Genomic DNA, 26,471 nt, shown 5'->3' on the forward strand with positions numbered 1-26,471 from the left:
TTAAATCTATACATACCCCTCCTTTTCCAATAAAAAACAAGTACACGTTTTTAAACCCGCAAAAATGTCAAGTTTCCAACTGAGGGGAGAATAAAACAAAAATGAAAAGATAACAGACTACAAAATGTGTACTACATTCTTCTGTGATTAAAATGTTTGCTGAGAACTCATTGCACTCATATTTTAGCTTTAATTTTACATAGCTTTGTTTTTTAATGAGAGCAAATATTCTCCAGTTCATTCTAAATCTATATCTGAAAAGCCAGACTACTCTTTATGTCTCCTGTTGAAAAAAATAGACCTTTCAAGAACAGGCAAGTTCATTTCCGACTGTTTATCCTGGTTATATGCCAAGAACTGCAGAACATCCTCAGGTATGCTTTGCTAATAGCTACAGTGAGCTTGCATACTAAAAACCATGTACTAACTTGTTTCAACTATTCATTTACTTTTTAAGGAAATAATACAAAATTTATGAATGAATGGTAATGTAATAAAAATAAACTCACCTCCACAATTTCAGTGCTTGAATATCTCATCAAAGTCTGTTCTGCTGGATGTACTACTGAGATCTGTACAAATGTATTCAGCTTCCTATCACGGGCAGTAGCCACAAGATTCTTGCATGCTGGAAATGGCACAAGAGAAAAAAAAACACCTAAAAACAAATCTCAGAGAAAACTCTACCATGGGACAAAGCAGGCTAAGCTACAGCTCTGGATTAAATCTCTGAAGACTTGATCTGATTTAGCACAGGAAGTCCGTTGGAAGTACCTTAGAGAAATAGGAAGTCACATGCTGCAGAGCTGAACTGAGATTTCATTTCCACTAACCACATTTGCAGTTCCTGCAGGGCTTCCCTGCCAGAGGCTCATCAGCTCTTATATATGAACACATGTGCACGCACACAGGCACGCTCTGTGACAGTGGATAACTTCAAAGTTAAAACATCGGCTTTCAGCTAATTTGCCATTAAATCTCTCAGGCAGCCTTACCTGATCATCTTGTGTCTGGCAAACTTTATGGTATTTGATTGTTTCAGGGCAATTCTAAACCAATTAAAATTTGTCAACGATTACATTGCTTTAGATGTTCTAACAACACATTATCAGTTACTTGATAGTATTAATCACAGGGTAAAGATCTAAATTTCTAAAAGCAGACAACAAAAATCAACACTTCTGCCAGTGACTGACAGATATAAATGGGAAGAATAATTGCACTCTGGCTATAACACATCATTAAAACTCATTTTACTGGACAAATATGGAGGAATTCAGTTTTAAATGATTAATGAGTTCTCAATCTAGGCTGAAAACTGTGATTAGTGCTTCACATAGCCATTAAAGTGAGCGAGTTTTCTTCCCAGATCCAGTTTCTCATGTCTTCCAATAGAAAGCGTGGAAAGGCTGCAAAAGCAGAGCCCCTCACTTCCTTCAGTGGCGAGGAGCAGGAACACAATTGAGCTGCTTTGTAGCAACCACAATGGCCAATGGGGACCTGAACTGGCTCCAGAGCTGGATGGGTTCCATCCAGCTTCCTTCAGTTAAGAAAGAGTCTACAACGTGGGGGGTGATGGGATTCAGAGATTTGTCAGTGACCCAGTGGTACCCTGGAGACCCTGCCAAGACAGAGAGAAGTTAATTCCCTCTAAAGGTTCAGGGCGATCTCAGGGAGTTACTGCCATCCTGGAATTCATTTAAATGTAGCAGACCTTCAGGCTCAGCACCTTAAAGATGAACAGGGTTACTCCCAGAGCAAAGAAACAGGCTAGCTGGATCTGATGAGAAGACAAGACAGAGGAGAAAAAAAAGCATACCGCATTTGGTTTGTATTTTTCTGCTCTGGTTTGGAGTGCCTTGTAGACGACACAAAAGCAAAGCAGCCAGAAACTCTGTCATCATTTTTGTATTATGGTTAAACCAGAACCTGGCAACAATAAAACCTAAGCCCCAGAGAGTATTTCGAGGTTTCTATTTAAATCTGGATTGCCAGTGAAATCTATTGATTGACAGTTTCATTCTCTTACCACAACTTAGTGGGACTATGGACAATCTCTACACATGATGAAGACCTCCTGAAATAACAGCAACAGACCCAAAGAGCAACTCAGCAGCAATTTCTGGAGTCCCTGCTTTAAAAGCTCACCAACTCACTGATATGTCTATGACTACCAGCACCACTACATCTGACTTGGAGGCCTACATCACTATGTTGGAAGGAGTGGTTATCAAAGCTCAGTGAGTCAGACAGATAGAGTCTACCTGAATTGCACCGTTCTTGAAGGATAAAATGAAGTAGTCTATAGGGCCCTAAACAACCAATCTGCCAAGGACTATGAGTAGCTGAAGGTGGCAATGTAAATTCCAGTCACAACCATTCATTCCAAGGTCCTGATCTCAGGACATTACCCAATCCCTAAAGGATAAGTCCGTTCTGTGACACTGATCTGTGAACAGCTCAGGGAATCTACTGTTCTAGGAAAATACCTGGACATCCTTCTGGGGAACGTGCAAGACTGGGAATGTGGCATAAACTGGCACTGCGGCAGAAGCATTCCAGACAATGAACAACCTCCTTTGACTTGAACTTCCAACAAGTTACTTGAACCCAGATACCAACCCAGAAAGGAGGGGCCAACCCCTTGGAAATCCAATGAGTCATCTGAGATGATGGGGGGAAAAACCCACTAGGCCATCAGAGAAGACAGATGAAAAGAGAAAGAAACCCAGAGAGATTTCAGAATAACTACCAGGGACCCCTTCCACTAGCCAATTACAAAAGTACAGAAACCAGATTACAGAAACCAAAGTGAGTCCATCTAAATAACTGTTTGTTTTAGTTGTGGGTTTGTCTGGGGTAGAGGACACAGTGACTTGACCACTTGGGCTGGGGGAAAAAAGTTGACAAAGTCTGTGTAGCTGCAGGGAAGATTTGGGCATCTTGGAAGTATTCATGTCTTAGTTAGTAAACTGTCAGTGTACCCAAATCCTGTCCTGGTAGAGATCCTGTCCAGATCACTTATGTCCATGGGAACAGCAGTCTTATCCCACTACAAGCATCCTGATTAAAGCAGTGAAGGTTGAAATTGGGATTGCTAGCAAGGTACTTTGGATCATTACCATTAGGAGGGTTTAAAACATGGGTGAAGCTGAACCAGATGATAGCCAGGCTGGGAAACAGTCACTGAAGATTTGGGGTAAAATCTTCAATCGTGCCTAAGTCTCCGTGAAAGTCAGTGGATTTTGGGCTCTTAAATCACTTGTGAAAATAGGATGTAGACTCCTAAGTCACTCAGGCATAGTTGAAAATTTTACCTGTGACAAGACTCCCTCAAACTTTATGACACTCATTCTTGATCCCAGAAAAGTCAAAGATGCAAAGTAGGGCAGATTTGGTCTCAGGTGAGTTTGTGAAATCTCTCAAGAATGCTGAAACTAGCCATGGTCTTACACTTGTATCAGAGCTTGCCTCAGATCTGTTGTCAGAACAACACGAAAAAGAGGTCTATCCACAGCGAACTAGAACGGGGCCATCACCTGGAAGTCCCAAATGTTGCCATTTCCCCACTTTGAAATGTAAAGGCATTTGCTCTATTAGGTAGATTGAGAATTGCAGACAAACAAGTATGCCACCAGCTCTCAGCACCACTGGATACCCAATCAGAGATCCTGCCACTGGCTCATGCTCTGTCTTGTTCAGTCTACCTAGGATGAGACAACACGTAGTAACATGCACGAGCCAAGTTTTATTGGCTTGGAGTTCAAAAGACAATGATCAGTTTTTGCATCTCCTGTCCATAGTGCCAACACATGGCAGCAAAGGGAAATGTATTGATCCCCCTAATGCCCTTTGGGCACATAGAAATAAACATTATTGGATTCTTGGAAAAGAATACAAGGGGACACCAATTCACCCCACTGGTAGTCAGTTACATCATTTGCTATCCTGATGACACAGGCTGCCCAGATCATAGCCAAAGAACTCTATAGAGGACTTCTCTTGAGATCTGCTATCCCATGAAGATCTCACTGATGGGACTAACCTGTGTCTTATCTAATACTACAAGCTTGGGATCTCATTCAAATTTGTCAATTTGAACCTCATTGTATTGTCCCCTGCCACACACATACGGTGTACTCAAGAGGTTTAAAAAAATCTCACAGAAGGCCTGTTGTGAAACTTTGTGGAGTGAATACAAGAGATGGAGGAAAGCTCACTTCATCCTGTTTACCATTTGGAAAGTTCCACAGATGTCCACTGCATTCTTGCCCTTTGAATTGTTGTACTGGCTGTATCCCTGGGAAATCCAATATCTTGTTAAAGAAGCTTGGAGAGAGCAGCCAATGTTCTTTGGATATACAGAAATACAGTACTGTTCAGGAAACTAACACCAGTCTACTGCCTAGACAGTAAATGTATGCATAAATGTAGCCATTTAATATTATTTAAATATACTATAGAAAAAGTTCATATAAAACAGCCCTGACAGGTCCTCTAGGGCTGTATTCTTAACCATATGTGTAACATACAAAGTGGGAGGAGATGCATGAGATGGACATAGTTTTCCCTTGTCCCTGATGTCCAGTGCCTCACACAGAGGCAGAGTTTTAGATTACTTTTCAACATTGCCCTATGCTTGACTTAATTCTGGAAATGACAGAAAACTTAGTGGACTGAAAAGCAGCAGCCTGGAATTGCATGCCAAAAGTATATGAATCTATTCACTGTGACCATTGACTCACCATTCAAAGGCCTGAGTCATTCATCCCCATGATGACCCCATTTCTGCTAAGTCCACCAGTGCGCAATGAAAGCTTAATGAAGGAGCATTAGGAATTAAAAAAAAAATAAAAACAAAAAAACCCCTCCTAAGACATACAGAGAAAAAGGTGTCATACATGTTAAGCTAAGAAAAAAAATGCATATATACTATGCATAAAAAATACCCAGGGATGTTCAAAGAAGCTAATGTGAAGGGAAGTGGGGGGAGATGAATAGCTGAAAAGAGGCAATGCTGTAGAATATTATTATATCTATACATTTTACAAAATGTTGTGGTCTGTATATGAGATGGTTTTACAGTACAAAACATAAAATAAAATAAAATGTCTTCAGACAAACACATTTCACCATTCAACATTTAAACTTTATTTTCAAAGGAATAAAAATACAGAGGGAGAACAAACTATTGCTCTACTTCCATGACTAACAATTTCTATTCCACTAATAACACTGTAAAATTATCCTTGTACAATCTGCAAGAAGAAATGCTTCTCTTTGTCAATCAATTCTCTTCTATTCCACTGGTGTGCTCCAGATAGTAGCACTATTCCTATTTAGCAAAGTCTCTTTCAAGCTGCATGTATACTTCTAGATTAGCATATGCTACACTCTTAAGATCTGACATAATTCAATATTATACTTCTCACTACACTGCAGTAACCTCTTGCTCTGCTTTTTTCTTTTGGGAGGTTTTCTTTTGTGTGTGTATCAGGACTGTGCAAGGGGGAGTTTGGTTACTTTTATTCCTTAGACCAGTGGTTCCCAACCTGTGGCCCATGTGGGCTTCCAAAGTGGCCCGCCATTCCCCTCCCGCTAGCTCCAGAAGGGAGCTGCTGTCTAATGACCCAGGCGGAGTGCGTTGCCATGAGGCTAAAAAACCAGTGCAGGCTACCTGCTGCAGCCAAGGGGATGGGAGAGCAGCACTCCCCTTCCCTGGCTGTAGCAGGGAGCACGGCAAAGTGCTCTGTCTGGGTCCCTAGGTGCTGGTGTCCCTGCTGGAGCCAGGGATCTCCCATCCCTCTGGCTGCAAAAGGGAGCCACTGCCTAGGGACCCAGGTGGCGTGCACAGGGCTAGAGGATGCATGTGGTTTGCCTGCTGCAGCCAGGGGGACGGGAAAGCCTCCTCGCTGATCTCCTTCCATCTGGCTGCAAAGGTGTGGGGGGAATAGCGGGGATAGAGAGGAGGGCAGGGGACTGCTGGCGGAGACTGGTGGCCCTTCAGGGTAATAAAAATTATACCTGTAGCCCTCGAGTCAAAAAGGTTGGGAACCACTGCCTTAGACACAGCTCATCCAGGACTAAGGCTGTTGCCTTGGGTCTCAGCTCATGGAGTCAGATCAGAATCTAAACTCTCATTTAAAAAAAAAACAAAAGGAAGTTTCTTGTCCTTGTGGTTGCAGAGAAAAGCTTGAAAATGAACTCAGGCTAATCATTCCAGCGATATCTGTCTGAGTCTGTAGACAGCCAGAAACAACAGATCTGAGTAACGTGAACTGCCCTATTCCTAGCATCCAAGTCCAAGTCCATCCATAGTCCAAGACCACAACTCTGGGAAGGGCCCTGCCAAAATCAGCCTAGCAAGAGATTCTGTGGGTTTGCAGATTATTACTGCGCAAACATCTCTAAAATATAGCTTTTCCTATCCATCTACACAGACAGAACTGTTCTCTAGGCTCTCATCTCACATCTCACATTATACTTTTCTGTGGCCTTGACAAATGCCATCTTCCCCTGCTTATCATATCCAGTCAGCATGCCACTGCAAAGATCATTCTCCTAGCCCATTTCTTTAACCACATCACCTTTCTCTTATATTCTTCTCTATAACATCTAACATAAGCTGCTTGTCTTCACCTTCAAAGCCTATCCCCACCCTACCTATCATCTCTTATTCAACAATAGGCAGGCCATTCATCCAGTTTTAAACCAGACAGTCACTTTTTTTTTTTTTTTTTTTTACTGTTTGTACCCTGTCCGGTACAGAGACATAAATGGATGTGGTTTTGTCTGATATCAGCAGGGCAGGCTGACATTTTTCCTGCAAGTACTGAAACATGAGAATGGCCACCCCATTCAACACTGAGAAGCCAACTCCCATCTCCTATCAGCTCACAATGCCAGCTTCCATCACCAATAGTTAAATTTTCAAATAAGCACCTACAGGCTTTCTTCCACGCTGCCCCTCAGGTTTGGGAGGAGCTCTCCACAAACATCCACAAAGCTGCCTCACTCTCTTCTTTAAAACCCTCCTTAAAACTCTTTTTGGCTGTGATGCCCACAATAAACTTGTCAATGGTTAGGCTATTTGTGTGCTGAGACCTTGCCCATCATGCTAACCAACAATGTAAAAATTGTTTCTTTGTACCTCCCCACTTCCGTCTTTCTGTTGTCTCTTGTCTTATACCTAATTTGTAAGTTCTTTGGGGCAGGGAACTTTTTTTGTTCTAGCACAGTGGGCTTAGCATCATGGGGTCCTGGTCCATGACTAGGGCTCCTAGGCACTATGTAATACAGATAATTAAATAATAATAATTCACGGCAGAGTTAACCTGAGCTCTTAGCCAATTTTAGCTCAGTCCCCCTACTGCTCACAGATTAAATTGTTTTACATGGATTTGCATGTGCTTGGAACCAGAGCTTGCTTTCCCGGGTGGGGCATAGGTTAGACGCCATATTTCATTCTATCATAGGCTCTCACCTGCCCACTTTGCATTTAAAACCCACATTCCACGAGGCCTGCTCCATTTCTGCACAGCACTCAAACAGAGATCCTGTTCAGGAGATCCTTATCCCAGAGTGCTGCTAACTGGCCAGAGGCTCACATCAACATTCTGGTGGGCTGGTGCGAGGACAGTAAGGTCCCCGGTTTGGAGAGAAACACCTGAAATCTCCTCCTGTCTGGTAACATCTCTAAGAGGGTGGCAGAAGAGGGGATCAAGCAGATGGTAATTCAGTACAGGGAAAGAATAAAAAGACTGAAATCTGCATACTGCAAGACAAAAGACACCAAAAGCAAGTCTGAAAATTCATTGTCAGTCTTCCCCTACAATGAGGTGTTTGACCAGGAGCTCAGCATTGCCCCAAGTGCGAAGCCCCATGTCAAGAGCCTTAACAGGTTTATCTGACCCAAGCAGCAGAAGGACTAGAAGTACTGGAACAGATCACATGGGCAATGGGACTGTAGGACATCCTGTTTGGACCTGTTTGGGGAAGGAGTCAAGGAACAGACTTGTAGACAAAGCAGCAATCAGAGCCACAGCCTCAGCCAGATGAGAGGCCGCCACTATCTTTCGCAGTGTTGGGGGGAAATTGCAGCATCAGTGGGAAGGTTATATATAAGTGCTGTGGAGTGGCCTTTGCTTCAGCTGACAGCAGAAGCCAGGCCATTTCCCTGGCTCCCATTCCTTCCCCCTCCATCCGATCCCAGACACACATGATCCAACATAGATTCCAAGCCGGGGGATGGGGAGTGTAAACATGCAACCACTGATTTAGTCTAGCATGCACTGTTGCATGCATTCAAAGCTGGGATTACAAGATAAGCAATGCTGCAGACATCAGAATGTGTATTGTATATGGCACAAGCATACGATGTGCATATCCATGTATATGTCACCAGGACCAGATGGTATCCACCCAAGAGTTCTGAAGGAACTCAAATGTGAAATTTCAGAATTACTAACTGCAGTATGTAACCTGTCATTTAAATCAGCTTCTGTACCAGATGACTAGAGGATAGCTAATGTGACGCCAATTTTTAAAAAAGGTTCCAGAGGTGACCCTGGCAATTATAGTCCGGTAAGCCTAATTTCAGTAGCAGGCCAATTGGTTGAAACTATAGTAAAGAACGAATTCTCAGATATATAGATGAACACGATTTGTTGGGGAAGAGTCAACATGGGTTTTGTAAAGGGCCTCACCAATCTACTAGAGGGTCAACAAGCATGTGGACAAGGGTAATCCAGTGTATATAGTGTACTTAGATTTTCAGAAAGCCTTTGACAAGGTCCTTCACCAAAGGCTCTTAAGCAAAGTAAGTGGTCATGGGATAAGAGGGAAGGTCTCTCCTGGATCAGTAATTGTGTAAAAGATAGGAAATAAAGGGTAGGAATAAATGGTCAGTTTTCAGAATGGAGAGAGGTAACTAGTTACATCCACCAAGGGTCTGGACTGCTACCAGTATTGTTCAACATATTCATAAATGATCTGGAAAAACGGGCAAAGAGTGAGGTGGCAACATTTGCAGATGGTACAAAACTACTTATAATAGTTAAGTCCAAAGCAGACTGCGAAGAATTATGACAGGATCTCACAAAACTAGGTGATTGGGCAAGAAAATGGCAGATGAAATTCAATGTTGATAAATGCAAAATAATGCACATTGGAAAACATAATCCCAACTTGACATATAAAATGATGGGGACTAAATTAGCTGTTACCACCCAAGAAAGATCTTGCAGCCATTGTGGATATTTCTCTGAAAACATCCACTCAATGTGCAGCGGCAGTCAAAAAAGCTAACAGAACGTTGGGAATCAATAGGAAAGGGATAGATATTAAGACAAAAAATATCATATTGCCTCTTTATATATCCACGGTAGGCCCACGTGTTGAATACTGTGTGCAGGTCTAGCTGTTCCATCTTAAAAAAGATATATTGGAATTGGAAAAGGTACAGAAAAGGTCAACTAAAATGCTTAGAGTCATGGAAAAGGTTTCATATGCGGAGAGATTAATAAGACTGGGACTTTTCATCTTGGAAAAGAGACTAAGGGGGGATATGATAGAGGGCTATAAAATCATGACTGGTGTGGAGAAAGTAAATAATGAAGTATTATTTACTCCTTCTCATCACACAAGAACTAGGGGTCACCAAATGAAATTAATAGGCAGCAGGTTTAAAATGAACAAAAGGAAGTATATCTTCACACAATGCAGAGACAACCTGTGGAATTTCTCGCCAGAGGATGTTGTGAAGGACAAGAATATAACAAGGTTAAAAAAAGAATTAGGTAAGTTCATGGAGAATAGGTCCATCAACGGCTATTAGCCCGGATAGGCATGGATTGCTGTTTGCCAAAGGCTGGGAACGGGCAACAGGATGGATCACTTGATGATTACCTGTTCTATTCATTCCCTCTGAAGCACCTGGCATTGGCCACTGTCAGAAAACAGAATACTAGGCTAGACGGACCATTGCTCTGACCCACTATGGCTGTTCTTATGTTCTTATATATTGCACTCTGTTTTTTCCTCATATCAGTACTAGCACTAAAGCATTGTCTGAGAAAGCCTGCATGCTAAGTCCCACTATATGAGCTGCACAGGCCACCGAAGTGCAGCACTCACCACTGACTCTCCTCCATGCTACCACATCCTGCAGCCAAGGCAGCCATTGGACAATTCTGGGGTGGGATAGGAAATGAGACAATCAATGCACTACTGAAATGGAAGTGTTCATGGTCAGATATATTCTATTCAGAGCAACTGCAAGGAACGAGAACAGCTAGGCTAGTGATGAGTAATTCCATTATCGGGAACATTGCACTGATCAGTGTTACTGTTGGCTTTGTTTGCTCTTCACTTTTCACCTTTAATAAAGTATTTGGTTGTCCAATGCATCAGCCCATGAATGCTTAGAAAACAAAGAGGCAGGACGTTTAAACCAAAGGTGTTAATAAAGTCTCATCATACCAATAGATAAACTGATAAACTTCACATTTCCTCATACAAAGCAAGATAGTGGGCATACGCAACATTCCTTACTTCCCCTGCTGTTCAGGCTCCAGCGATCAGAGGTGCACTTTCTGGTTGTTTGTTCCAGGCCTGTAAAACCAACGTCTTCAATCCACACCTAGTGAAAGCTTTCCCCTTTATCCTCCCACATGTTGTGCAATGCACAGTCCACCAAGGCAGGCATTCAAATGGGCTTCTACAGAACACCATCTTGTCTTCAGCTGGCCAAATGTTCCTCCATCATCCTGCAACCATTCAGCCGGCTAAGTGTTCTCACAACAGGGGAGGGTTTTCTGAGTCAGCACAACAGAGGATAGGATGGGTCTTCTAAAATATCAGTGGGCACAGACACAGTCATTGATATCTGTATTGTCTAGAGGAAATAAAGTCATTTTGCCCACACAGATAAACGCCAAAACTCCTGATAGTACGTCCCATGTTGGTGTCCATGAACCTCCTGCCTTGGCCGGGACAAAGGCCTGAATAATGAGCAACTAATATCCTTTCTGGTTCACACACTTATGTGACTTTAGGGGAGGGGCAGACGTGTCTACCACCTGTGGGTAAACTACAGCAATAATTGCCTCACAAGCCTCCATCACCACAGTACCAAGCGATGACTTGCCAAAACCAAACTAGTTAGCCAAGGACCAGTAGCAGTTTGGGGTAATCAGCTTCCAGACGGTAACAGCAACCAATTTCTGGATTGGTATGTCCTTTGTTATGTGCATGTCCTGGCACTGAAGGGTCAGGGCAAACTCCTCATACCACTTTGTGAAGGTGGCCTTCCTGATGAGGAACTTCTGAAGCCACTATTGGTCATCCCAGTTCTGTCTGACGATGTAGTCCCACTACTCTGTGCTTGGTATTGCTCCAGATCCACCAGTCACTAGAGAGAGACTCCACAGCTATAACCACCTGAGTCAGCTCTCTCCACTCTGCCATCTCTGAACACAGCTGGTGGGATCTCCTCACCAAGGAGGGTGACAAACCACTGCCAAAATGTCCTCCAACATGTCTCATGCCCTATTCTCTCTGCTGCCAATTGTGGAAATAGGCATTTCATTAACAGTTCCAACATCTGGAAGAGGTCACAGTCCTGAGATGGATCCATGCCTTGAGACCGGATGAAATGGAGGTCACGGACAGAAGTGAGGAGTATGAAGAACCAGAAGTGCTTTACTTTATGGTGTTGATGGGCTAAGTACACCTCTGCATGGGGGCCTGGGAAGGACAGCCATGTTCTCCCACAATGCACTGTGAAACAATTCACAGAGCAGTGCAGCACTAATACCACCAGAACTGCTAGCTCCTAGTCCAAGTTAATGCAGTGCCAGTGTGGATGCAGCTATGTGAGTCTGAGTTAGCAGCATAGATGCTCAGACTTTGCCTGACCTAAGTAAACTCTGCAATGAAGAAATACCCTGTGTGGCAGGAGGAGAAGAGCGCGGCTGGACTATCCACCCAATCAGACACATTTTAGCTGCTTTTTTTTCTCTGCAGCCATTCCTGCCTCTCTCCAAACAGTTGTCCCTGTCCCTCTGAAAGGAGAGGTATGTGTAAAAATAGACATACATGGCTTCTTCCTGCCAGTCACAACTGGATCCTATAGTAACCTAGTTATAGTTCAGCTGAAGAGTATGGTATATAAAATAGCTAACGTTTTACAGGGTGATGCCTGTATTTAGCAGTGGAAGCATGGTCCCCACCTACTGTTCATGCAAAAGTAGCAGAAAGTGGGATCAATTACACTGGGGGTACTAAGAGCAATCCCTGTGATTTCTGCAACTATAGATTTGTCAATGGAGAAACAATGTTTTAAAGTATAATCGCTTTAAGCAGTAAGCCAGTACATCAGTCAGAAAAAAATTCACTATCATTCAAGGAAATTTGGAACTAAAATAAACCTTACAACCTTAAGAAACAGTCATTGTAAGTGTCACTGTAGAGTCTAACACTAAAGTCATGCAAGCATATGCCAGAAAACAATGGCTGCTTTGTAGAAATGCTATACATTTGTGGTGAAGGGGAGGAGGTGAGTGAGCGTGTGTGAGAGATATGATGCCTGCTGTATCCAGACAACCTATTTACATGTGAAAGGAACAAATTTGGTACAAATTACCACTGTCAATACCACAAAATTTGTATCCCAGAACACTCACTGCTCTCTTTAGTTGGCATTTGCAATTGTTTTGTAATGTCTTTTAGTCTTTTGCGGTAATACTGGGTGCCTGAAACTTGATCAGATCACAAACTGTATCATTTCTAAATCCTAGATTTCTACTATCTCAGAAAATATCATGAATACAAAGGGCAAGACCATAATCTAACATTGCAGCTGCCACCAACAGCCACAGACACTTCTGCCTACACTGCAGTTCAGCAGCATGCACCACATGTTTAAGGAGGTGACAAGTCTTCCCTAGCTCATCTGTGGAATTAACACAAAGATATTTAGTACTGGGACTTGCCAAGTGCTACTCTACCCCATAGTGTTGCTGCTACTGCTGCATGTTGGAACCTTGGGTTGAGCTGAGTGCCACACAGTTCAATCTGGTAAGCCATGCTTATTAATGGTGCTTAGCTGTGTTGGTAGCCAGGGGACATCTGGGGTCAAGTGTCTGAGGCACCTTTCTCTGGCCCTTGTGTTCCAGCTGCAATGCTGCATGCACGGTGACTTACTCTAGTTGTTCAGCCAGTGTAGTTTACAACTGAGATGCTGCATCATCTATTACTTGCTGGTGCAGTGTGTTCTGTTGTTTTGTTTTTTGGGAGGGGAGATGTCATTTTTATCACCACACCCTTCTGACATTGGTCTCCTCCTCAATTTCCATATTGCACCTGGCTCTGTCCTTGGCCTGCTGTGCAATCTCTACAGTACTGTGCACACTACACAATTCCTTCTGCGCACAGTGTGTACGCAAGCCTACCTCCTTCCTGTGGATATGCAGCTTATCCTACACTCTCTGACTTGGTGATGTAAGTTAGGTCATAACTTTGCTCAAAATAAGGCTGTCACTTCAAATTGTAAAATGGAGAATATGGTGTCCTAGATGAATGCTCTAAATTCAGTCCACTTGGAAAACTACTCGTGTGTGTTTATGCTAATCTTTTTAGTGGAGCCATATGTTCGGTAAACAAAATAAAATAAATAAAACAATTGCATTCTTATAAAGAAAATATCTCCACACTCCTGTTGGGCACCTGAAGAGAATGTGTATATCATCATAAAGAATTCTATAATGCTAGATCATGTCTTAAATAGTGATTGTAAAGCAGAACTTTCGTGGTCAGTTTAGATATTCTAAATTATCCCCTTTACTTCCAGTCCCTACCCTGTAGAGTTGCTGGCATCTCTAATAATGACACTCATGTTCTGCGCTGGAGGTGACTTCATTTCATTGGTAAGAACAACTGGCAGAGAAGGAGAACAATTATGTAAAGTGATTATAGGCTTATGAAAGCATTGTATACATTAATATAAAAATGGATTTCCATACAGCTATTCATTCAAAGTTGTAATTAATTTGGCACATGTTGATACTTTAGTAATATCTTACTAGAGTTTAAACCCTTAGAAAACAGAAGTAAGGAGATATCATTTGCCCCTTCACCTTTTTTTTTTTTTTTAAATATATTCAATCACATCACAGGCCTACAGTAGTGAAGGCCCTAGCCCACAATAATTCTGCTCACACATTTCCCATTACATTGAAAAAACAAAGATTGCAGGATCCATTTCCCATTACACTGAAAACAGAGGGATTGCTAGTTCCAAATGAGAGGTGGAGAAAAAGCAGATAGGACACAGGTAGTAAAACTTTTCCCTCTTACTTTATTGCTTTTTATACCAAAGGCTTCTGGCCAATGTCTAAAGCCCGCAGTAATTTATTTTAGGTTCTCCAAATATAAAGTATTCTACGGATTCCTAAAGGCACACTCATTAAAGGTGAAAGCAAGAAACGAAAAGAGGTTGACCACCAATGCCAAAACAGGAAATAAACTGTACATTAAATAAGAGCTCCAACTGATTTCCAGTCTGGAAACCTTTTAGCGGTGTGCGCTGTCCACGATACCCAATTTTGGTACAATGGCATTGTTCTTCTGCATAAACACTTATATACTGATACCGAACAACTAAGGAGGTGGTTATTTGGTTTCACTCTGAATGTACAATATTACATTATAACAACATAGGCATTGTATATGAATGAAGTTCTGAGGAAGTCATTACTCTGAATTTCTTGGACGGAAATAAAATTATTCCTTGACAGCAATTATCTAATGGGGGGGGGGGGGGAATAGTTTATACTAATAACAAGGGTCTTCTCTTCCCTCATCCCTATGTCCAGGTCATCACACACACACCCCATCATCATATATTTTAGGTTTGCCAAAGAAAGTAGATTCCTTCCCAAAATAAAGCAACCATAAATGAACAATACATAACCTAAGAAGTATCTTAGATTACCTTTCCTTTGGAAGGCACAGGCACCTTTCCTCAGGAAGATGGTGTCTTGCAAGCTCTTCAGCACAGGGATGGTACATACAGCACTTAGCACAGTTCCCAGGCCTGGTTGGCCTCTAGCTGCTACTACAATATAGATGTTAAAAAATTACAACCACAATATTACAAAGGTGACCACAATGAGGAAGGCATGCTCTCAGCATCTCAGAGCTATGCAGAATTAAGATTGCTTTTCAACAGCTTCCTAATAATGATGTTGCAAGTTGCTGTACACTCTCTTACAGACGTCTGTTTACCCTGTATGTAGCAATTGTAGTAGGTGTCAGAGAAGGGATAAAGATGTGATGAGATGCTGGTAATATAGTAAAGTAGTATCTAAAAATGAAAAGGCAGACCAACATTGGAGCAACTAAATTATAATAAAATAAATGCTGATATTGGAATACACAGCTGAACACCCTTTAAAACCAATCTGACTGAAGAGATTCATGTTTCTTTTCTTATAAACTACAATGTACAGGAATCAGAGCTTGGCAGAGGGTAAGCCAACTGACTCAGTTTTCATCAGTTCCACAAACAATATTAGAAAGCCTTTCCAAGAGAAATCATTGGGGGGGAAACTTTAACATTACACTTCCTTTCCTCGCCTCTCCTTTGTTTGTGAAGTAATCAAAACAGGTCAGAGTAACTTTCAAACAAGTTATAATTATTAACTTAATAACTGCATTTATTATTTGTACTGCAGTGACACCCTAAAGCCCGTAATCAGGATTAGGGACTAGCTGTGTTAGGAACCATGCAAATATAAAATATAAGTGAGTTGTAAATCTAAAAACAGGACCAAGTGTAGGTACAGAAGTCAAGGTGTGGGGAAAGTAAAATACCAGTGGAGCCAGTTTGCCAGAGCTCACTCCTTTGCTAAAAGAGCCCTTTAACATGTCTAAAGAAGAATGGAGAGCACCTCCAGGTCAGAGAAAATTAGAGAAAGATATACTTTTAATCAAGAGAGAAAATTGAATTCTGTAATCCAGGTCAATCACTTTTAGCCCTTTGATAATTACATTTCCTAGCCAGCAAACACTTGATAGAAGCTGCTGAGTAATCTGCATGAAGATGATGGTTAAAGGAGAAGAGTCTCCACCTTGAAGAACACTTCTCTGAGAGAGGTGGATATTCTGGATCAACAGCTAAAAGAGCGATGGAAATGACAGCTGCTGTTCAACATGCCGCACTTAGAGATAAAGTCACTCCGGCTATTAAATAGAAATATCTTTTAAAAGCGTAGGAGCTGCAAGTGGTAACAAACTGCCACCTCCTCATAAAAAGAAAGAGGAGACCAGACAATGATGGGGAAGGGAGAAATTATGTATTATTAACACCAATAAATGACAGAGACCCCACAAAGGTAAAATAAAGAGTTTTAGGAAAGGTGCAGTCAAAGAATTAAAGAGTGAGATGAGAGCTCTAGAGGATCGACTGATTTACTTCACTGGATCAGTGAAGTGGACACTCGCTGTTTCACTGGAACAGTTTTCTGCAGTACCAGCGATTCAGTCTGCAGCATCCATATTCCAAACATCCTTAAGAAGTGCCCTATACCCCCCACCTTCTTTAATTGAGGGAATATCTCTCAATTTTGTGGTTACAAAGACACAGCCTTCTCAGTCAAAGACCAGTCAGAGGATTAAACTAGAAAAAAAGAACCAATACATATTGGATGACAATGGTCATACTGATGGTGCCCTGGCTGGTAGCTCTTGCAAAACTGTGTAAAGGTAATTTTGAAATAGCCCTATTTCAAATAGTTTATATTCTGGCATTTTCAGGTCCTGTAGGTCAACAATCTGTTCATCTCCTCAAAACTAATGAAGGTGGCCCAAAGGGTACTATTCTAGATTGTCACCTCAGAGATTGACATAGAAAGGATTTTTAGTTGACATTTTAAAACTGATCAGAAAGGCAGACGCACTAATCACCTTCCCCAGTTCGAAAGACAATGAGCCCTGAATGTCACACATTAACAATGTAGTTTGATCCTGGTAACCTTTGTGGAATGTCATTTCCAGCTGAAGTCCCTTAAAAGGTCAAAAACACTATTATTTGTTCATGCTGGAATGCTGATCATGCTTAAAATTGCTTAATTGCTACAGTGTTGTTTTACATAAACAAACAATGGTCCTTTTTCTTTTCAAAAGAATTACTGAAATTAAATATTTAACTGATCTGAACTCACTAGAACAAGGAAATTAATAGTTAAAGATAAAAAAGTCTTTCATTTTTCTCTTTGTACAGGGAGTTATTACAGGTTTTGAGACTGGTATCTATGATGCACCTGCTCCTACTAACATTAATAGAGAAGGATGCATTGATTTGAATGGGAGTGAATTCAGATCTCCACGTAGCCAGCACTGCTAAAATATTATTATAGGGATCTCATCCTCTAGTTCTTGAAGTCTTTGAAACCAATTCTGTTGCAGCCTCTGACAGCTAAGATAGATGGTTCTACATATGTGAAGATTCTTGGTTTAAGTGTTAAGAAGGATAAATTCTTTATAATTCATAATACGTTTAAGACAGTTGGTCATATTCTGCTCTCAATTACATTCATGAAACCCTTCAAGTCAATGGGGTGACTGGGAGTAGATTTCAGACCAAAGTGTTAACTTTCAATTTTTTTGTGCCTTGTGTTACTTAATTTCTTTTCAATTCAGTTCAACTTATTTTTTACTTAAATATTTGTACTGTGCTACGCAGCCATTTTCAAAATGTGACTGATTTCAATTCACACAAGAGCTATCACTACACTAGGAATTTCAAAATAGTGCCTGTATCAACTTCTGATAATGCAAAGCAGGTCTGTTTGTTTTTTAAAAGCAAGCCGTTTCTAAGCATCTCAGATGAGACCACTGCATATCTTCCCCACACCATTAGGCTGCACTTGCAGTGATCAGGAAGAGCAAATGGTTTCCAACTCGTTGGTAGATGAGCTTGACTAAAGAAGCATAGCCTGCCATTTTAGAAACAATGTTAACTGGGATTTTGTGGCTGTTACTATTCGGAACATTCCAGATCTTCCAAACCCTGCAGAGGAGCCTCACTTTTCAAATCAGAGCTCACTGAGGACTCACATTTCAAATCAACCATACGTTCATATCTAACTAAATTGGTGAAAAGAAAAACATCTAAATAATGGAAGGCTAAAGTCACCCTCACTTTATATATGCCCATATATAAGGGTTTGAAGAAATTCTTTTGAGAACTATCTTAACACACTATTGAAACTCTTTCAGTGGGCATATTTAGAGATGTGTTTTAATAGTTACATTTGACAGCCAAAACTTCAGTTAACAAAGTACAGTGTTAGGTCCAAATAAGTAATTAATATCCATCATGCACCACGGCTTACTTAAAAATGATTTCATTAACATATTATTGACCTATGAGAACATAATGAATCCATGGGTCGATACCACACTGTGGTTCACCACAAGAGCCATGACCCACAACATTACTATGATCTGAAGATAACTCAGTTACTTTAAATGTTCTCCCCAAACAAGCTGCACCTACTTATTGGAAGCTAATGGCAGGCACTCTGAAGTTTCATATGTCTATTTGTCTGCGAGTGTGAAAGTGGCAACTTGAATTTCATACTGCTGGATAGTTACGCAGTTTGAAATTTGCTTCCCCTAATGTTGAAATTAAAATCCTTTTTGTAAGGATTCAGAATAGTATATCTTATTAGCTAGATTATATATATAGAAAACAAACACAAAAAAAGGCACAAACCCACACAAAGCCATGTCAGTCAGAAATTCTCAAAAGGGATTCTCAAAATGTATTTCCTATTTGCTCAGCTCTTCTCCAGCCTATGGAAGCCTGACTTGTTCATACTACTACAAAAGGCAAATTAATTCAAAACATTCTAACAACCTTACTATAGACACACTAAAACATCTGAATGCATTCACTCACAGAGTGAGAATGGAATTTCCTAATAACTCAATGCACTCATGGCAGTCTTAGGCTCAGAAATCTGTGAAAATTATTGCTCTCAGACCCTCTGACTTCTGAAAGCACTTTACAAACTGTAATAGCTTAGTAGTACTTGAATCCTCCATCTAGCCAGCCATCTCTAATACAGTAAAGCTATCATTTTAACTGTTGCATTCAGCTATATGGTAACAATTTTTTTAAACAGTTGCATTTGTAACATATTTATGGGGGCTTGAGGAACCCCAGTATTACTAGACCATGGCAGTAGATGCCCTATTAATAATGTATGAAACAAAGCATTTGAAAGTCTAGTAGGTAACACATCCTGCAAACAGCAGACTCCAGCTTCAAAATATTATACATTTCTTCTGACTGGTAAAAAGAGACAGGACTGCAGGGGCATGAGCCAGCAGCAGAAAACTATAAGAGACATTTCAGTCCACTATGCCTCAGAAACCACAATATTTCAACCATAAAGCAGCCTCAATGTAACTATAACTGCCTTTTAAGTATTCAAACAAAACCAACTTGATATTGTATTACTACTAATCATACTGTATTGGGATGCAAAAAGTGCAGCATTCAGAGTGAGAACTTTTGTTTTAAGGGCCAGCAGCAGTGGGTTTCTAGTTCTTCTAGCTGCAGGATGGGCATAGGCAGAAAAACTGCCCCCTCTCTTTAGACATTTACCAGGAATGGGGGGGGGGGGAGAGGGAGTGTCAGCCTGCCTTGACCCGAACTCCAAAAAGTGGGATGGGGAATAGCCAACCAGTCACTTCCTGCAGAGTCTGTGTGGGAGCCAAAAAAGTATACAGGGAAAGAGGAGGGTTGGCAGAGTAAAGAAGTGCCAAGCTCCCATCCAAAGATCGCTGAAGGCGAGGAGGTCTTGCTGCTTCCTGTGAATAATGTGAGAGTAGCTCATGCTGGTTTGGCTGGCTGCTACTTCTTTCACATTTATGGCGGTCGGGGGTCCTTTATATTCCTCCTAGGAGAGAAGAGCTCTGGAGCCATCTTAAGAGAGCATGCATAAAGCTGCTACATAGAGTGTGTGTGAAAGATGAAGTGGGAAGAGTACAGAGTTAGAAAATGGAGAACATGAGAGACAGCAGGGAGGAGGATTCAAAACTTGGGCTAAGTAGGAAAAGAAAGAGGAAAGGAAAAAAGGAGGGTGAAGGGGAAACGAAAAAAAACAAATGTAAGAGGGACAAAGTAAATATATAAAAAATGTTACTTAAGGGAAGGGTACATGCAAAATCATTTAATAAATAACCACATTTTAAAGGATTATTTTGAAAATGTGCTGTGGGTACAGAAATTTGCATAGACCTAGCCCTGTCTCTGTCTATCATGTCTCTCACCCGACTGTTTGTTTGTTTTTTTAAGCTGAACAAAATTACACATCCTGGTTCTTTCCAACTATTTTTCTGAGGTTGCACCTATAGTGTAGTGTCTGGAGTTACTTCTGATTTATATTCATGGAAGTGCAATCAGAATTAATGGATTTCAATGGCAGCATGCACTGACTTTATCCGGTAAACAAAAGAACAACCCATGGGTTTCAAGAGAGTAACTTGGTTATCATTTTTACAGCTCAAAGTGGCTGTTTCATACTTGAATTGAGCCCACTGGCTGTGTTCTTATATATTATTTTTATACCAAGAATTAACTTGGAATTTTTAGATTTTGCTGAAATAATCACCTTAAACCACCTTAAACTTCATACTGTTGAAAAATAAAATGGAAGAGATAGACACATAGGCACTTAGTGGGTTTTTTAAAAGTGCCTAAGCACAAAATCAACAGGAATTAGGCATGTTTGAAAATCCCACTACACCTATCTGCATCTTTAAGCAACTAAATACCTTTGTAAAGCTGTCCCTAAGTAACTTAGGTGCTTAAGTCCCATTGACTTTTAAAAAGATTTAGGTTCACGAGTGCCTAAATCATTTTTGAAAATGGGACTTGAGTGCTTTTGAAAATTTTACTTAACATTTATATTTAAAGATCATGGGAAACATGTAAAGCAGCAAAAAATATATGAAAGAATCATTTAAGATGTCAAAGAGAAGCTGGTTTTACTGGAAAAGTGTATCTGAATCTTTTTATACAAGACAAAAAGAAAAGCTCTTTCCCCACCTCATCTGTGCTTTCCTCTTTACTTGAAGTGGAAACGATCCATCATCTGCAACCAGAAATCCAACATTTATACTGTTCTGTCAGTATTCATTCCAATTATCTGCTGCATCACTCCAGAACAATAGTGATAAACCTCTGTCTCTTAAAATGGTTAAATCCCAGCAGAACCCTTTCAACTTTTCAACCTTTACAATTTTTCAAGTTCAGATATCCACAAACTTCTCTCTGAATAGATTAGCTCTAGCTATTCAAAATGTATCCTTATATATGAATTTATTCCAAAACATGAAAGCAAATATATGTAGTAAAGACTTCATGCTATTGGGTTTAGGATAAAAGTTTTCCTCATTCACAGCCCTGTTTTATACACCTTTGTATTTACAAAGATGTCACCCACACTGTATGCCTGGACTGCACAAATCAGTTCAGGGGAAAATTACTTATAAAAAAAGCAACAGTTTCTAGCAAAACAGTGGAAAACAGTTTAGGTTTATAGCACAGAAAGGAAGATAATTGCTTCAAAACAGTCTGCTCTTGATTCTGCTACTGCTGGTGCCCAAAAAAGACAACTGTCCTCTTACATCCTCTGCTGTTGGTATCAGTGTATCAGTCATTTCTCTCTTTCTCACAGACTGGTTCACCACATGCTATGACCCACTGCAGAGCACATAAACATCCCTGTGCTCAATAGGGTGCCTATGCTGACAAATACCAATTACACAGAAAGGTGTGGTGTGGGATTTTTATCCCCATACCCTACATAGAATTTGAGTTTACATCAGTCATAACAATGTAATGAACAGAGCCCTAAGGTAGCTCCCATTTATCTTTAAGCGGCAACAGATGCCATACAAGGTGAAAACGTTTTCTGTGACCAGCTCTATCGACAATTAGACATGCCTACTGAGATGAAAGCTAATTAGCTAAAAAAAAAAAAAACAGAAAAAGAAATGAGCAGGAGTAGTGCTACATAGGACAGAAGGATGGGATGTCAACAAAGGAACAATTCTTACTACCAAATCTGTTCCTGAAGGTGATGTTTCAGCACATCCAGTACTCCAGACTAGGACTCCTGGGTCAGTTTTTCTTATCACAAGTGATAGGCAGAAGCTTTAATCAAACTGCTTCCAAAGGCTAGGCGCCCAGGATTCTTGAGCCCACCTCATCTCTCCTAAATGCCTGAATCAAGCTTCCATATGTACTCAACAGCCAGTGTGCTTAGCACTGTATGGGACACGCATAAAGAGAACTCTTGCCTTGAAAAGCTTTAGGGCCAGATTTTTAAAGGTATTTAAGTGCCTAAAGATACAGATAGGTGCTAGTGGGATTTTCAAAAGCACCTACACGAGGTACTTTTGAAATCCCACTAGGCACCAATATGCATCTTTAGGTGCCTAACATACTTTTAAAAACCTGGCCCTTAAAGTCAAATAGCCACAAATGGAGGAGATGGGACATGACACATTGGGCAGACCAAAAAGAGAAGAGGTTTAGAAGAAATTCTGATGTTTTTGTTGTCTAGTAACATTCTTTTCTTGTGGGCATCAAAGCAAGGTTTAAGGAGGGACATGAATGTGGAGAGGGGACTGCTTGATGTACATGAGGAAAGAACATTCAGTGTATACAAGGGGGGGGGGGGGGGGGGTGGAAAAAGGCCCAGAGTCAGGAGTGAAAGAGAACAAACAGGGCATCATGATGTAGTTAGAAGAGTGGAGGAGACTCATGAGTGGTGGGGTGGGGCAATTTGTAAAGGAGATTAGATACCTAAACCAGAGAAGAGTTATGCAGAGCCTTAAATATGAAAGCAAAACTTATAAGGGCCAATTCATTGATACAACTCCAGCTGCTTACGCTACTCCAGTGATGGATGATGACTAATTTGTATCACTGGAGTGGGTGCAAAGCAGCCAAAACATACTGAGTATTCTGGTGTGGTCAGCTGATTTTAATCATGACACAGATGCAGAGTAGCCATAATTCCCAAGTAACTGTCTAAAACCATTTAGGACTTTTTAAATCAAAATCAACCTCTTAAACAAAGATATGGGTTGGTTTAGGGTTTCCTACCACTTAAGGAGGCTTCTCTGTGCCCAGACAGGTTTACCAGAGCAACTGGTTATTGAGTGTCTCAAAAGAACAAGTAGTTCCAAGATCTTCCACTCTAAAGTTCAGAGTCTTGAGATCAGCAGAACCAATCAGACTCAGCAGCAGTGGGCTGGCATAACTCTCTGGTAAATAATTGTTTATTGCCCCATCCCATTCCACCTTTCCACTAAACTCCTTGATACTCAACTCAATAACACCATGCACATAGTGTCAGGGATGCTCAAATCGCCTCCAGTTGACTAGCTCCCGGTCCTATCACACATCCAGCCTCCACAGATTAGAAGAGCTGCCCAGACATCCCATTTTAACCATGTCAATGCAAACACAAGGATCCGGCTGCACGATGAGCTGCAGAACCCGCCAAAGACAAGATTAAAATCCCGCAATCCATTATGAGAACCACATCAGGACCCTTACACTGAACTTCGATGCTGCAGCTCAATGGAGAGCCACATGGAGCATTGCAACTGCTCAAAATAAACAGCTCGTCGAGGAACCACCAGGTTTTGATTTATGTCAGAAAGACTGGTACAGATTGAATCGCATCAGGACATCAGGGAGATGTGGACAAACCCTCTTTAAATAGAAAATGAGGCAAACACCTGCATGCGACTATGGTCACCAGTCACAAATGATGGAGCGCATCATATCTGAATGTCTCCTTCGTTCCTTCGCCGGGGACCTGAAGGACATTCACCAGCTCACCGCTGCGGCAATGTGTTTGCTATCAAATCTAGATATAAATTTGTAATCATTGCTACCTACCCAAGCCATATGAAAGAAGAAGATTCTACCTTTTGTTTTTATTATCTGCTTTGGACTAATTAATACTTCTTTTTTCACTTTTGTTGTGAAGAAGCATCTGTTTCTAAGACTCTCAGTATAACAAGGCACTGCGGAAACTGAGGTAATTGTGGAAGTTGTGTCAGGACCAGGACTCTGACACCAAATTTTGGCATAGTTAAAATGAGGTTTCTGCTTATCACTCATGTGAAAAGAGCTGCTGCCTAAAGAACTACAGATGGTGCATCGGAATTGAAGAAAACATTTAATCAGAGTACTTGAGTAGTGTAACATTTGGGTTTAGAATGCAGAGTTAAATCAGCTTCATGACCTTCTACAACTAAACACTATCACAATATTATCCAGGGAGAAATGTTACGGCAGAAAGAACAAAACCTTTTACTTATACAGGCAGACAGCTCTACTTTCAAACCCCTGTTGGGAAAAAATATATGTGCTGTATAGATTCCAATTTCATCTTTAACCCACTGAATACCACACTCCCTATGAATCCTGTGAATGATTCTATTCAATTAGATATTACATCAGATACACCTATACCATTATTCTTACATTGGAAATAAGCTAGAGCTGTACAAGGAACAAATATGAAAGAGTCCTTCAAACCTCGCTCCCCAGATACATTTCAGGACATACTGCAAAATTTCAGGGGTGTCTTATAAATTGAATGCTGCTCCTAAAGTCAATCTCTTATGTGCCATCACAAAATCTATACACATCTGACACAGTCTTTCCTGCTAGCTATCTATATCCGAGCACCATCACCATGGTATCTAAGTGTCCGCTATTGCAGGAACATATAAAATGCATTTCCACTGGACATGGAAGGATGGATAAATAATATGAGCAAATTAGAGTTTGTTAATTCCTTCTAAGTTTTTATACCATACTCATTGGAGTAGTATCCGAGCACTTTATTAACCAACTGTCTCATCTGCTTTTCTTGCCCACTTCCTCCTCAGCTCTCCATCTGCATTGTTCCTGCCTTCCTTGTTGTGTTTTTTCTTTTGCTCTAAAAGTAAATGCAAACAGCACTAGACAGTCAAACTTCTCTGTAGTGAGGCTCCCAAAAATCACCAGTTCACTGGATCACATATCTTAATAATTCAGTTAAATTTTAACAATGAAAAGAAATAATAAGAGCCCACATTTTTTAAAAGAGAAACTCTAAAAGAAGCAAATCCCTAAAAGGCCTGATCCAGTGTTTTTTGAAGTCAATGGAAAGACTGTCACTGAATTCAACGGGTGTTGGATCAGTCTCTGACTTATTTCCTCCCTTCCTGCTCTTCCTTTGCTCTGTTCTTGCCCACTCAGTTCTCTGCACTGATTTTCATGTGTTTATTCAGGATTTTAGTATATTTCACTCCACTTCCGACAAACAAAACAGAGGAGTGTGACTAGGAAAGCCAAACAGCAAGGTGAGTTTGAAAGGTAAAAACTCTCAAGAGACCTAAGCTTCAAAAAATGGACATATCCCAAATGGTCTTCAAGAATCTAAAGACCAGAGACACTTGTTTAATGGAAGCCTCCGATTCAAAAACAATGAACATGAAAGAATCATGCAATATTTGATTTATTTATATTAGCCTACTATAAATCCCAGTCAAAGTCAATCACTTCCAAATGTTCTGAATTGTGAAGGATTTTAACCTTATGACTCCAATTAACAACAGTTTTAGCAGGGCTAAATAACCTAGTGGAAATCTTTGAAAATTTTCTAGTCATTGTTTAACCCTGATCAAGGTAACTATGCTTACATTATGTTGAATGTACAGTATTCAGTACCTTTTCTGCTGTAGATGAGTGCAATGCCTGTGCAGCACTGATAATCAGTGACATTATTTTAAATGACAGTTGGCCACTGGCACTCTGAAGGGCACAAACTAAATCCCGGGAGCAGCACTGGATGTCTAATAAGCAATGCTCAAATAGTGCAAAAGGGATATTTTATATTTTAATTAAGAGTGACAAAGTTATTTACTGTATGATTCACCACTAATGACAGAGGATCTGCAAAGTGCAGATATTAACTACACAATATCATTTATTTACATTTTATCATTTAAAAAAATGTGTATTTACTAACAGATATAAAGAAACCTAATCATATACACACATCTATAATACTTATACATTTTCTTTAGCGCCTGTTGAAGTTTCTCTTCTCAATTCATGTGCCAAATTCAGAGGCAAGTCTAAGCAAGTCCATGAAAGTTTACAGGGACCTAAGTGGGAGTAACAATTTCTTCCAGTTCCTCATTATGTTTCTTACATCAATTTACACTCCTTTAGAGTTAACGATTTACATTTCTTTAGTGTCACAGGGCCAAACAAAGATGTATACTTTAGGCCCCCTTATACTAATAGACACATTAAACTAACTTAAGACTTCCTTAGACCTACTTACACAAATCTACCAATATCTAAGGTAGTGCAAGAC

General features: G+C 40.6%; 1 protein-coding gene across 4 annotated transcripts in view; it reads right to left on the minus strand.

The window, feature by feature from the left end:
• The window catches only part of INPP4B (inositol polyphosphate-4-phosphatase type II B), a 426,088-nt gene that overhangs the window by 273,592 nt on the left and 126,025 nt on the right, over positions 1-26,471 (minus strand). For all 4 annotated transcript variants that reach the window (XM_067567968.1, XM_067567967.1, XM_067567971.1 and 1 more), the window contains exon 5: positions 510-628. In XM_067567968.1, the coding sequence (XP_067424069.1) occupies positions 510-628 (119 nt within the window). The remainder of the gene's footprint in view (positions 1-509; positions 629-26,471) is intronic.

This window comes from Emydura macquarii, unplaced genomic scaffold, assembly GCF_026122565.2.
Source record: "Emydura macquarii macquarii isolate MOO-44397 ecotype Brisbane River unplaced genomic scaffold, CSIRO-AGI_Emac_v2 contig_2834, whole genome shotgun sequence".
Lineage (NCBI taxonomy): Eukaryota > Metazoa > Chordata > Testudines > Chelidae > Emydura > Emydura macquarii.